The sequence below is a fragment of the Neofelis nebulosa genome, chromosome 12 (assembly GCF_028018385.1).
Source record: "Neofelis nebulosa isolate mNeoNeb1 chromosome 12, mNeoNeb1.pri, whole genome shotgun sequence".
Taxonomy (NCBI): domain Eukaryota; kingdom Metazoa; phylum Chordata; class Mammalia; order Carnivora; family Felidae; genus Neofelis; species Neofelis nebulosa.
The window spans coordinates 39,911,122-39,924,092 of record NC_080793.1 but is presented as its reverse complement, the minus strand read 5'-3'; the positions used below and the strand labels follow the sequence as shown (position 1 = coordinate 39,924,092).

The 12,971-nt window shown below is 41.0% G+C and overlaps 2 protein-coding genes across 4 annotated transcripts; one reads left to right on the top strand and one right to left on the bottom strand.

Annotated features, from left to right (window-relative positions):
- Positions 1-254: 254 nt before the first annotated feature.
- On the bottom strand, positions 255-12,606 carry TOPORS (TOP1 binding arginine/serine rich protein, E3 ubiquitin ligase). The gene is made up of 3 exons (XM_058695139.1): positions 12,289-12,606; positions 10,567-10,761; positions 255-4,191 (listed from the first exon to the last, which is right to left on the bottom strand). Exons 1-3 carry the CDS (start codon positions 12,289-12,291, stop codon positions 1,261-1,263), a joined length of 3,129 nt encoding a protein of 1,042 aa, XP_058551122.1. The 5' UTR covers positions 12,292-12,606; the 3' UTR covers positions 255-1,260.
- On the top strand, positions 10,761-12,894 carry SMIM27 (small integral membrane protein 27). 3 transcript variants are annotated; one of them, XR_009251643.1, is made up of 4 exons: positions 10,761-11,353; positions 11,487-11,648; positions 12,086-12,334; positions 12,683-12,894. XR_009251643.1 is itself a non-coding variant. In XM_058695141.1 (2 exons), the coding sequence occupies exons 1-2, from the start codon at positions 12,290-12,292 to the stop codon at positions 12,803-12,805; spliced, it is 168 nt and encodes a 55-aa protein (XP_058551124.1). In that variant the 5' UTR covers positions 12,100-12,289; the 3' UTR covers positions 12,806-12,894. The 3 variants fall into 3 exon arrangements, 1 of the variants encoding a protein (XP_058551124.1); XR_009251644.1 differs by lacking the exon at positions 11,487-11,648 and having other exon boundaries at positions 11,339-11,353; XM_058695141.1 differs by lacking the exons at positions 10,761-11,353; positions 11,487-11,648 and having other exon boundaries at positions 12,100-12,334.
- The last annotated feature ends 77 nt before the right edge of the window (positions 12,895-12,971 follow it).

The following is a 12,971-nucleotide window of genomic DNA, read 5'->3' as shown; positions in this document are numbered from 1 at the left end:
TTGTTTTCTCAATTTCAATTCAGCTATCACTTCCACATGAAATTAGGCCCCCACTGTGTGCTCTTATAGGAAATTATGTTTTCTCTTCTGAGAATTTATGGTTTTTAATGTTTACATATATGTCCCCCAAGGACAGAGATCATATCTACTTTGTTCTATCACTGAAACCCTAAAAACATAAAACATAGAACCTGCCACCCAGCAGGCATTCCAACTTCTGTTGAACAATGAATGAATACGGTAACAAGGCAAGCTGAAGGCTACTAAATTAGATTTAATCCAAATTCTGTTCTTCCCTGGCAATCTTACATCAGGCTAGACAGAGAGCAATTTATTTTATCATCTCTAAAACAGGATAAAACATAAACATAACCACTTTGCATACAAGAACTACCAATGTAGAAGTTTGGCAAGGGTATTTTGTTTTTAATAGGCTAAATGCTACATAACTGCATTTTACTGAAGACAGAAAACAAGTATGATATTCCTTATAATCAAAGAACTAATTAAAACTGTGAAATTAAATGCAGATCATCTAAAATTTACTATTTATAACAAGTATATCCTTAACTATTTTCAAGATTTTAGCGCTACTAAAATTAAAAAAAAAAAAAAAAAAGGCAATACTACATAGAAAAATTTCTGGATTCTTGTAAAGTGTTACTGTTTTATTTTTTATTTTGTCGAATACACATCTGTTTTACTGGCAGTCCAGATAAACAAGTATATAAAGGAAATATTTAAATTTTCTTTTGGCAGATGTCTAAACTGTGCAGATTAAAATGCCTTAATTTAACCTGAAGAAATGGTTTTGAATCATACAAAGTTTTAAGAAGAAAAATAAAGACTGTCCAAAGGGATTCTCCTAGCTTATAACACATTTCCAGAATAACTCTCAAAAAAAAATTCAAAAATACTCATTGACTACTTTAAAAATATGTTGATACCATATGGCTTTATGAAATAACTTCTAAAATTTATATATTTTTTTATTTAAAAAGGGCCCCAAGTTTTAAATAAACTGCTAGCAATATCATTTTCCTCACTTAAAAGTGCATATCTCTGAGGGTGGGACATACATACTTTTTGAACAAATAATGATTTTTACAAATTTTTAACACAAAAAAAATCACTTAAAATATTTTTAAGGGGGAAAAGAGTTTTCACCAAAAGTCATCTTTAAATAGACTGCAGCAGATGAAACTGTTAACTGTTGTTTTTGTTTTCCATCAGAATTCTCAATGAGATGCTTTGGCAGTTTTAAGACATATCACGGTCTCTCCCAAGAGACACTGACATTAATGATGTCCGTGGAGATGGCAATTGCCTTGATGGCTCAGTTTGAATAGAGACATTACTGGGCTGGTTCTCCAAATCAGAGGCAAAGGTACTCTCTTCTCTTACATCAAGAGTTTGTTCAACTGAAGCTGCCTGGGATGGAATATTATCCACAGTTTTGTTGGCATTATTCAAGTTGTTATTAAGCGTGGTAGTATTACACTCCGTGTCTAGGATGCCAAATTCATCTTCTATTGTAACTACATCTTTAGCTTCAAATGGTTCGAAGGGAGGAGGCAAAAACTCACTTTGTAAAGAGTCTTGAGGACCACTATTATCGCATTCTGTATCCTCCTTTACTTCAGAATCCTTATCACTATCACTGTCAATGGTAATTACAACTGGTGAGCGTGAAGCATTGTCCCCATGATGCTTCTTATGCTTCTTCTTGTGCTTCTTCTTTTTCTTTTTATGGTGTCTAGTCGTATCAGTAGCTTTCCCTTCATAAACTATCTCCACACTCAAGCTCCGGGTCCTCCTTTTTTTCCTCTTGTGTTTTGTCTCTCTGTCTGATGACCGGCTGTCTGAAAAGCTATCACTCTCATTTTTGTGGTTTCCATCTAATTTTGACGAGGATTTTTGGTAATGGCTTTCCTTTACTTTAGAAGCAAATTCACGAGAAGGTTGGGCCACTTCGTTAGTACCCTCCAAATGGCGCGTTTTGTATTTTCGTTTCCCCCCAGGCTTTTCATTTCTTACCCAATCAGGCCCTGTAGATGCAGTCTTTGATCTATTACTAGATAGGCTCCTTGATCTGTGCCTTTCATAGTAGTAATACTTCCTTTCACTGTGATTATTTTTTTTCCTTGCATTTGTTCTTTCAGAAAAGGACTGAATTCTAAATTCTGGACTTGAAGATTGTCTGGAATAATGAGCTCTGGACAGAGTCCTCCTCCTGTATGATGATTCGTAGCCATCCCTGTCCTTGTTTCTACTATAGTAAGTGTACTCCCACTTATATCTGCTTCCATAATTATTTCTTAAGTAATAACGATCTCTATTTCTGCTCCGTGATCTTCTTTTACCATGATCACTGCTACGAGATCTTGATCTGCTTGTGCTTTCACTACTTAGAGAGAGAGTCTGGCTTCTTCTTGACCAGCTGCTATCTCTAGTTCTTGATCTCTTTTTGTCTCTTCTACCTCTAGGTCTGCTACTCTCCCTGCTTCTGGATCTTTTGCTTTTCATCCTTTTCTTCCCATGATGCTTTCTACGATTCTTCTGATCATGCCCACTTCTACTCTGGGAACGTGAATCTGAACTTCTTGACCTTGCCCTCCTCCTGTGTCTACGGTTATATGGGGAATATACTCTGTCTCCTCTGATAGATGAGCTCAGGTCTCTAGGAGATGACAATGATGTTGAGTGTTTCTCTTCCTTCTTCGACTTGATTCTTTTACCAGAACCACAATGACCTTTATTTATTTGCTCATCCTTTCCAAGGACAGAGCGTGGAGATGAACATCTACTAACATCACTATCACCAGAACTGTAAGATTGTTCTTGTGTCTTCACTGTCTCCATTTTCTCATAAGAGCCTAACTCCTCAGAATCAGAGGACAGTTCAACAAGTTCTGGGGTCCTCTCAGCTAGTGGTTTAACAAACCCAACAATGACACAATTATCTGAAGAAGAATCACTGTCATTATTTAGGTCTTCATTACTTTGTACTCCTTGTATCTGAGACGTAGCTCTTCCTGCTACAAGTTCTTCATCTGAACTATCAGAAGTATTTAAAAGGGAAGACATGGCAGCATGTACCTGCTCTGAGCTTGAGTAAGATGGCCCTGGAGTTTCGTCATCCCATGGTGCTTGACTAACAGTGGTTACATTGATATCCAACTCTTGGGTTTCAGCTTCATCTGGAGATATTGTTATAACTGAAGAATCAGAATGGCTACCTTCTTCATATGAAGGAGCAGGACAATCATAGTTAGCATGCTGGTCAAAAGCTGCCATGTTAAAGGGAGATCGAGCAAAACTGATAAATTCATGTATAAAATGCTCAGTCCGATTAAGTAAAAACGGTCTTAAGTCAGATACAAACTCCCGACTCTCCAAGTCATAGCGAGTAACATTACTCATGATGATGTGCTGGACAATATTCACTAAAGATCCATGAGCTCCAAAAAGAACTGTAAGTTCACGTTTTAACCAGGGGACTAATCTGTGAAGGCAAGCCGGATTTCTACGGAAAAATTCAGCTGAAATATCCCTGCAGCGACCACCATCTTCAATATTTCTAACACGAGCACCAGCACGATAGAGAGTTCGTCTGAAATTAATAATATCTTGTTCTTGAATTTTTCGCAAAGATCTTTCATCTGCAGTAGTTGGCCTCCTTATTGCAATCTGCCTCATAAGTTGAGGAATTTCACCATTTCTAGGTCTTGCTGAAATGCCTAACCCTTCAAATAGTACTCCACTATCTGGTGGAGTTGTTGTTCTTCTATTCACGGTACTACTAGGTGAATACACAGAAGTACTTCGATTTGTCATAGTTGTACGATAGCGAAATCGTGGAGCATCAGGGGTGGCAAAAGAACCATTATACGAAGGCCTCAGGACATACTCCTTGAAGTCATCTTCTGCCCTCACAGAATGGAAAATAGAATCAAAGGGCTGTTTACACAGTGGACATTCAGCTTTGTTTTTTGACCACTCCTGTACACAGCGAAAACAGAACTTATGTAAACAGCGATCTAAGTAAGACACATTATCAAATCTATCCAAGCATATAGGACACTTAGAATCAGGAGATGCATCAGCTGGTACTGTCTGTTGCAATTTGCTAGTACCAGCTTTAGGTGAAAAGTTGTCCATTTTAAATTCCTTAGCAGCTGATGCCATTATCTGTAAAAGGGAAAAAAATACATCAGTCATCTGATAAAAAAGAAACTAAACCTGGAAAAAAAAAAAAAGCAAATAATGACTATGAGACATTCTTTGGTGAAAGTAGTTGAGTAGCTCATTATCTTTGTAATATGCAAGGGCAGCATAGCATGGTACTTAAAACACAAGCACTAAAGTCAGGTATTTGAATCCTGAATTAAATTCTGATTCCACACTAGCAAGCGTGACTAGATCGGTGATAATAGAACCTGCATCACAGTGTTTGTGAAGATATAAAAAGCCTTCAGAGGGGTGCCTGAGTGGCTCAGTTGGTTGAGCATCCAACTTCGGCTCAGGTCATGATCTCACAGCTCGTGAGCTCGAGCCCCACGTCCAGTTCTGTGCTGACAGCTTGAAGCCTGCTTCAGATTCTGTCTCCATCTCTCTCTGCCCCTCTCCAAGCTTGTGTTCACTCTCTCTCTCTCAAAATATAAACATTAACAAAATAAAGGGGAACCTGGGTGGCTCAGTCAGTTAAGCGTCTGACTTCGGCTCAGGCCATGATCTCACAGTTCATGGGTTTGAGCCCCACGTCAGGCTGGGTGCTGACAGCTCAGAGCCTGGACCCTGCTTTGGATTCTGTGTCTCCTTCTTGCTCTGCTCCTCCCCCACTCACACTCTGTCTCTCTCAAAAATAAACATTTAAAAAAACTTAAAAAAAAATAAAAACCCTTTAGAAAAGGTACATTATCATATGTAGTAAGCTTTCAAGTACTATACAGCATTCTATCTTTAATTGTTTTAAAGTTTATTTATTTTGAGAGAGAGAGAGAGAGAGAGAGAGAGAGAGAGAGAGAAAGAGAGAAGCAAGCATGGGGCAGAGACAGAGGGAGAGAGAGAATCCCAAGCAAGCTCTGCATGGTTAACGCTGAGCCCAATGCAGGACTCCAACTCACAAACTGCAAGATCATGAACTGAGCCGAAGTTAGATGCTTAACTGACTGAGCCATCCAGGTGCCCCTAACTTTCTATTCTTTTTCAAGAGAATTTAACAGGGGGCACCTGGGTGGCTCAGTCAGTTAAGCATCCTACTCCGGATTCCAGCTCAGGTCATGATCTCATAGTTCGTGAGATGGAGCCCTGCATGGGGCTCTGCACTGACAGCGCAGAGCCTGCTTGGGATTCTCTCCTTCTCTCTCTTTGCCCCTACCCAGACTCACTCTCTCCCACACACAATCTCTCTCTCTCAAAATAAATAAACTTAAAAAAAAAATAGAGAACTAAAAAAAATTTGACATATACAAAAGAAAATCTGCCAAGAACTCATGTATCCACCACCCAGATTTAACAACTTCACATTTTTCATGGTTATTCCAAATTTTCTAAAATATCCCTTATCTTCTCCCATCCCTCTCTAGAAAACAAAAACCCAAATCACCACAGTCCTCAGTTGGTGTTATTTCCATGTATGGTTTTATATCATTGATACAAATGCCCTGAACAACACAGACTGACTTATTTTATTTGTGGAAAGTATTGGATATGCACCTTTAAAAATAACTGTAGTGACAGGCACCTGGGTAGCTCAGTAAGTTAAGCGTCCGACTCTTGGTTTTGGCTCAGGTCATGATCTCATGGTCGTGGGATCAAGCCCCAGCGGGGTTCCATGCTGGGCATGAAGCCCACTTGGGATTCTCTCTCCCTCTGTCCCTCCCCCCACTTGCTCATGCTCTCAAAAAAATAAAAAATAAAAATAACTGTCGTGAGATAATCTGCATACCACAAAGTTCACCAGTTTAAACCAATTCTGTAGTCTTTAGTGGAATATTCTTACACACACACACACAAAAGTATCTTTTAGTGAAGACTAAATGAAATATGTAAAAGCACTCAAAGGTAGTTGCTGGCTCACAGCAACTACTGCATAAACGTTAGAAGCTGTTATTATTATTACTATTTGTTACACTATTATTTTCAGTTCCTCACTGACTCCTTACAGAATCCCCTAAAAGCCTTGCTTAGATTTTATTTAATCCAAAGTCACCCACAAAGTTTCTTGAAATAATGCTTCTAGTCTCATTTTTTCCCCACAAGGATCACTAAAATCTTACAGATTCGTTTTGTTTTCTTTAAATTTATCAGTTTATGTTGACCCATAACTTACAAAATGATTTTGCCAGAGCTGAAATTTGGTGTGCCTTATATTTTTGGCTTTATCATCTTATCTCTCTTTAGCTATATTCTATACTAATCACTAAATATATATTAAATACTAGGTTCTTCCTTTATGTTTCCTGGGCCTATTATTCATCTTTATTCACCTCCTCTATTACAGGGAGTTCTATTAGCAGTCAACTGCTTTCAAGTCAGCCAAACAATACAACTTTCTAAACACTGGCCATACCAAACTCTAACAAACCCGATGACAAAAATCCATGATTGTGAAATGTATTTCATCACAGATTTCAAATTAAACTTGCTCATCTAGGGTATCTTAACTTTCTCCAAGACATAACTTAATAGGAAATCAATTAATGCTGAACAAATGTTTCTCCAGGGATCTAAATATTTCTAGTCCTCTATTTTCTAGACCAGAAATACAAAAATCAACACTCTACAGCATAGAATTGCAAATTGCTTAGAGCTATATAAATAATACAGTACTAATTGTTACTATATTTAAACTCTGAAACCTTAATATTGCATAAATCTCTCAGCATTTCCCCCTACTTCTAACATTTTTATTCTCCCCCAGGAAAAAAAAAAGCCTAAAAATAAACATTTTTATGATCAGAGTCTGTGCACTAGGGGAAGGAATGAAGAATGGAGTGGGAACTGGAGAGGTTCACAGAGAACCTGGACTGAAAAGCAAATTTCCCCTAAAAATAACTCTGTAAACTAGAGATATCCAATTAGCTCTAGATTTTAGTCTGTACACCTATGTAATAAAGGGATTACTAGAGTTTTTAAAAAGACTGGTGAATTTAAAGCTAATACATTGTATCTTAGTTTATTTCTTGGAAATACAGACATTTAGTATTTACTGAACATTTGCAATTCACATAAAAATTACAACCCTGAATGCATTTATTAAAGGAAATTAGTAGGTAGTAAACGTGAAGTTCAAATAAAACAAAATATCAAGTAGGATTTGTTTTAAAAAATGGAATCTTAAGTCTTCCCTTCCCTTCCCTAGTTTTATAAGCCTGTTAACCACTTTGACAGCACAGCATAAAGCTAAAGAATGATCAGTAATGTCATTTACAATAGACAAAAAGAAAAGAGTCGTTTTGTATTTCTCAAGTATCTTTAGATATAAAGAATGGAAGTTACCAGAAACATCAAACAATGGCAATGAATGTACATCATCAAATAAGAGATTTACTCCTTCAAAAACATCACTAATGCTGAAATTAAAACATTTGCTAATGGAGCACCTGGCTTGCTCAGTCAGTAGAACATGTGACTCTTGATCTCGAGGTAATGAGTTCAAGCTCCAATTGGGTGTAGAGATTACTTTTTTTTTTTAATTCACCAAAATATTTGCTGAGATACAAATGAGGTAGAATTACCACATGACCCAGAATTCAACACCTACCCAAGAGAAATGAAAACATATGTCCACACAAAAACCTGGATGTGAATAATCAGAGCAGCATTTGTCACAATAGCTCAAACGTGGAAACAATCCCAACAACTGATGAAAAGACAAAATGTGGTATATCCATACAATGGAATATAACTGGGCAATAAAAAGGATGAAGCACTGATAAATGCTACAATATAGATGAAAATTTTCATTAAGCTAAATGGGAAAAAAAAAATTAGTCGCTAAGACCACATGTTGCATGATGCCATTCATATGAAATGTCCAGAATAGGCAAATCTATGGATGAAAATTTATGGTGGTTGCTGGGGGAGGGAGAGAGATTACAAAGTTTATTTCTGAGATGATGAAAATGTTCAATTATAGTTGCACAACTCTGTAAGTATACCCAAAACCACTGGATTATACACTTTAAACAGGTGACCTTTATGGATGGAATATAAATTCTATTTCAACAAAGCTGTTTTAAAAATACGAATTAATGGGGCGCCTGGGTGGCGCAGTCGGTTAAGCGTCCGACTTCAGCCAGGTCACGATCTCGCGGTCCGTGAGTTCGAGCCCCGCATCAGGCTCTGGGCTGATGGCTCGGAGCCTGGAGCTTGTTTCCGATTCTGTGTCTCCCTCTCTCTCTGCCCCTCCCCCGTTCATGCTCTGTCTCTCTCTGTCCCAAAAAAAAATAAAATAAAATAAAAATAAAAATAAAAATACGAATTAAGGCATAAAACAGGAATGATTAGGAAACAGATCAAGTTTTATAGGTTTATAAATTCTGGGTTTAGGTAGCAAAGGTGGACCTGATGGTGGATTTAGTGCTTCAGATTCTAGAACCTTGTGATAAAGGTTTCTCTGTCCTCGCACTCTAGGAATTGGGACTTGAAGTTAATTTCCCCACAGGGCTAAAGAAGAAATCAATTCTTCTGATCCTTTTTCCAGAACTGCCTCCCAAATTCTAAATAAACTTTGCCACCTTTAGGATACACTGATTAAACCAAACCTTCCCCAAATCTTCAAATCTACTGGCTTTAACAGAGGTTAAGAATCCTTCCTATCACATTTTGGGGTAATTGCAGATATTTAACAAGTATGTATTACTTAGGGAAAAATGAGTGAGAGGGGGTAAAGAATCGAGAGACTGGAGTCTATAAATTATGTCAGGACATTTAAAAATGGTGCTAATTAGGGGCATCTGGGTGCCTCAGTCAGTTAAGGCTCTGACTCTTCATTTCGGTTCAGGTCATGATCTTGAGGTTCATGAATTCGAGCCCCAAGTCAGAGAATTCCTGCTTAAATTCTCTCGCTCTCTCTCCCTCTCTGCCCCTACCCAGTTTGTGCGTGCATGCAATCTCTCTCTCTGAAAATAAATTAATTAAGTTTATTTTAAAAAATGGTGATTACATATAGGGGAGTGATGTTATTAATTCTAATGTTGAGCCAGGGTTGAAAATCAAAGCCACTTATTAGCGGTGTGATCTGGAGGAAATTATTTCTCAAAACCTTCAAATTTTCCCAATTCTAAAATGGGTTAAATAACAGTACCCACCTGAAAAGTAGATGAACTAGAATAAGCCCCAAATATTAAAAATAATCTGGAGGGGTGCCTGGGTAGCTCAATAGTTAAGAGTCCCACTTTGGCTCAGGTCATGATCTCATGGTTCCTGAGTTCGAGCCCCACACCAGGCTCTGTGCTGACAGCTGGGAGCCTGGAACCTGCTTCAGATTCTGGGTCTCCCTCTCTCTCTCTGCCCCCCAGCTCATGCTCTCTCTCAAAAATAAATAAACATTAAAAAATAATAATAAAAGTAATCTGGGTCTTACCTCTTATGACCTTAAAAACCACTGTACCTCTCTGATCTGCAATTCAGTTCCCAAGGATCACATGGATCTTACAGGATCTACTGACCAGAAGCTATGAATTTTAATTCCAATTCCAGCCATAAAAAAAACCTGCTTGGGAACCATTTCCTTCTAAAGCCACTCACTCCAGGTAAGCATTACTGCTTTGGCTGCCTAAAGCTTTTAATTTCATGGACTAAAAAAATAAAAAAGACCCCAACCTTCACCATTGACTTAAATCTCGGATAACTATTAATTTATTCTAAATAATCTTGAAAATTACCTACCAAAAATTCTATTCTCTTTTGCCTTTAAAACATTGTTTGCTTCATCTCAGTACGGCTCCCTTCCAGTCTACGAGCCCACGAGGAAAGCTGCACTGACTGGATGGTTGGAAAAACCACAGGCAGGCGAGCCCAACCCACAATGTGTAACACAGCACAGACAACTCCAATAGTCACGGTGATAGTGGCTTCCTCGGGGTGAGAACTGCCACTCGCCAGGATCGCTGATAAGCACCACGTGCATTACATAATCACAACGAACTAAAACACATTTACTCCTATTTTACAGACAGGCGGAGAGATTAGGGAACCTAACCTCTGGCAAAACCTCTGATAGTGGCGATGCCACTAGTGAGACGCGAACGTTTTGTTTTGTGTGGGGTCCCCCACCCCCCGCCCCCAAGAGCAAGCTTTTTCCAGTACACCGGTAGGCTCGCGCCCCTCGGGAGAGGTTCCAGGAAACGCAACCCTTCCCCGCCCACCCGCACAAATCCACAGGTGCGCCACCAGAGCCGCCAGCCCGCCCGCCGGGAGCCCCGCCCCGCCGAGGCCCGGACGGCCCCTCAGGCCCCGATCGCAGCTCCCTGGTCCCTGGGCCTCGTTCCAGGCCAGGAGCGCCGGCTAGCCCAGCCCTTCCGACCTCCGCGCCCCATTGTTTCGGATCTTTCTCACCTCGGAGGATGCCGGCGCAGGCCCGGCTGGGGCGCCCGTGCCAAGCTCCCGGCGGCCCAAAAAGCTAGGTCGATGACGGCAGGATCCGCGAAGGCGTACTCGACGACTTCTCCGCCGGCCCTCAGGAACGGGAGCAGGCGGGGGCGCTTCACCCTCCTCGCGAGACAGCGGAGACCCCGGCGGCTGCTGCGACCCCTGTGACGTAAAGCGCTCATCACCAATGGCAGCTTGGGGGGCGGCGGCAGAAAGCGAGACCCACTCCGCAGCCCCCCGCGCGTCAAAACACAACACCCGCGTGCGTAACGCATGCGCAGTAGAAGGGCGCCGGCACCGAGGGCGGGGCCTAAAAACTCTCGGCCGAGCCCCGGCCCTTCCCCCATCGTTGCCTCCACTCCCCGAAGGGGAGCTCTGAGATCCTTCCAGGCACAAATCATTACTATCACCGTCATTCTTGTGATCACCAGTTTCTGGGGGTTACAGGCCCACTACTTAATTTTCGTATTTAACTTACCCGAAAAACACGATAACCAGTTTGGTTTCATTTAAACCTCACCAAACTCTGCGAAGTTACTAAAATTACCTCTAGTTGTAAACATAAAGGAACTGAGTTATATGGAGGTGAAGTGACCGCCTCCGGTAGCACAGCTAGGAAATAACACTGGAATTCGAATGGAATCCAAAGCCAGAGCCCAACCAGTGTCCTACGCAGTCTTCATAAATCTACTCCAGTCTAAGGAAAAACAGGGATTACCTAAAAAAACAGGACCTTGAAATCTTCCCAAAACTGGTAACGTTTTTTTCTCAAAAGAACACTTTTCCCCTTCCCCGTATCTGGATTAAAACGCTCTTTAGGTGATACCTGAGATGTATAGACACAACGTCTGAGCCTAAAGCGGCCCATTGCTCCACTCTACCCACAGGCCTCAGATGGGAGCGTCCCAAACATTCTCAAGCTAAACTTGGTACAACGGCCCAGATACAAAATGCTGTCTTTGGCTTAATATCTGATAATGTGCTACCGTTCTAAACACATAACATACGCTCAAAAAGACACTTGTTGATGGGCACGTACATTATGCCAGGTAATGCGCGCTACGTTATTTCTTCTTAGAAGTATCATTTACATTCACAAGCCACTAAGTTCTCAAAGACTTTGTTTTCTGGCAGAAGGGCTCAATTAACAGGGACTCCCATAACGATTTGTCCCTGTGTTATATAAAAATGGGTGACACTCTTATTTAAGCCAATGATGAATACACGAACGTCTATCTGTATCATGTGGAAACAAATGCGGGAGGAAACGTTAATCCCTCCAGCGTCAGAAACCAGTGTAGTATTTAAAATAAGGATTATTTTTTCAAATAAATTTTTAAATGCACAAGACGGTTCATTATCTTGCATGAATACAGCACTGCAACTGAAAGACCGGTTGTTAAGGCACGCCCATCTCTCTAAAAAAAAAAAAAAAAGCCATTTTCAACATTTTCTCCTTTATCTCATCCCCTCCCCGCACCCCGAGCTGGCCCGCAGATCACGTGAGCCTGTCCCCAGCTCCGGGCGGAAGAGGCCGGCCCAGCTGAAGGGAAACGCTCCTGGAGGCGAGGGGCGGGCACTGATGCCCGGCTGCAAGATGGCCGCCACCGCTCGGCAGCCGCCGCCCCGGAGGTTACTCTAAGGCCCGCAGTTTCCCTTCGTTCCCGCTGAACGCCGCAGCCTCCTTACCATGAAGCCAGTGAGTCGCCGCACCCTGGACTGGATTTATTCAGTGGTAGGTCCCTAGTCTGGCGGGGCTCCACGGTGTCGACTCCCTAGGCCCGCAGGCGGAAGGCCCCCTATTTCTTCAGCGCCCAGAAACTCTAAAATCCATTCCTGTATTAAGGATTTTACTCTCACCTCGACTCCGCCTCTTCCTGGAAGACACGCTCTTCCGCTTCTTACGTAAGGGCGGCTGGGTGTACTCGCCTCCGGAACCCTTTATTCCAGTTGTTCACTGTAATTCCCACCTTAGCAACGTACACGGCAACCTGTTGGGGCGAGGGGAGGGAGAAAAGTACCACTTACAGTAACTTTTTTTTTTTTTTTTTTTGCTCTTATTCCCCATCTTGCATTTTTTTAGTTGCTTCTCGCGATCGTATTGCTCTCCTGGGGATATGTCATCTATGCATCAACAGTAGTCGCACGACGACAGCTAAGCAAGAAATACCCAGACAAAATCTTGGGGATGAATGAGAATTTGTAATTCTTCTGGATTTAATTCTGTGCATATAGTTCTTTACCTCATGCTTATATGACACGTGTGTATATTTAAAGTAAAATCCATTATGCAGAGTTTCCAATTTTTGTTTTGTATAAGTGCTTTATAATAACCACTAATCTAATTTTCACAGAGGTTTGTCTTTTACATT

Bases quoted from the DNA above. Each gene is read 5' to 3' on its own strand.
- SMIM27 (XM_058695141.1), top strand. From the start codon at position 12,290: ATGAAGCCAGTGAGTCGCCGCACCCTGGACTGGATTTATTCAGTG. The intron at 12,335-12,682 runs GTAGGTCCCTAG...GCATTTTTTTAG, and splicing joins TGGACTGGATTTATTCAGTG to TTGCTTCTCGCGATCGTATT.
- TOPORS (XM_058695139.1), bottom strand. The intron at 4,192-10,566 runs GTGAGAAAGATC...TCCCTTTTACAG, and splicing joins CTGCGCCGGCATCCTCCGAG to ATAATGGCATCAGCTGCTAA.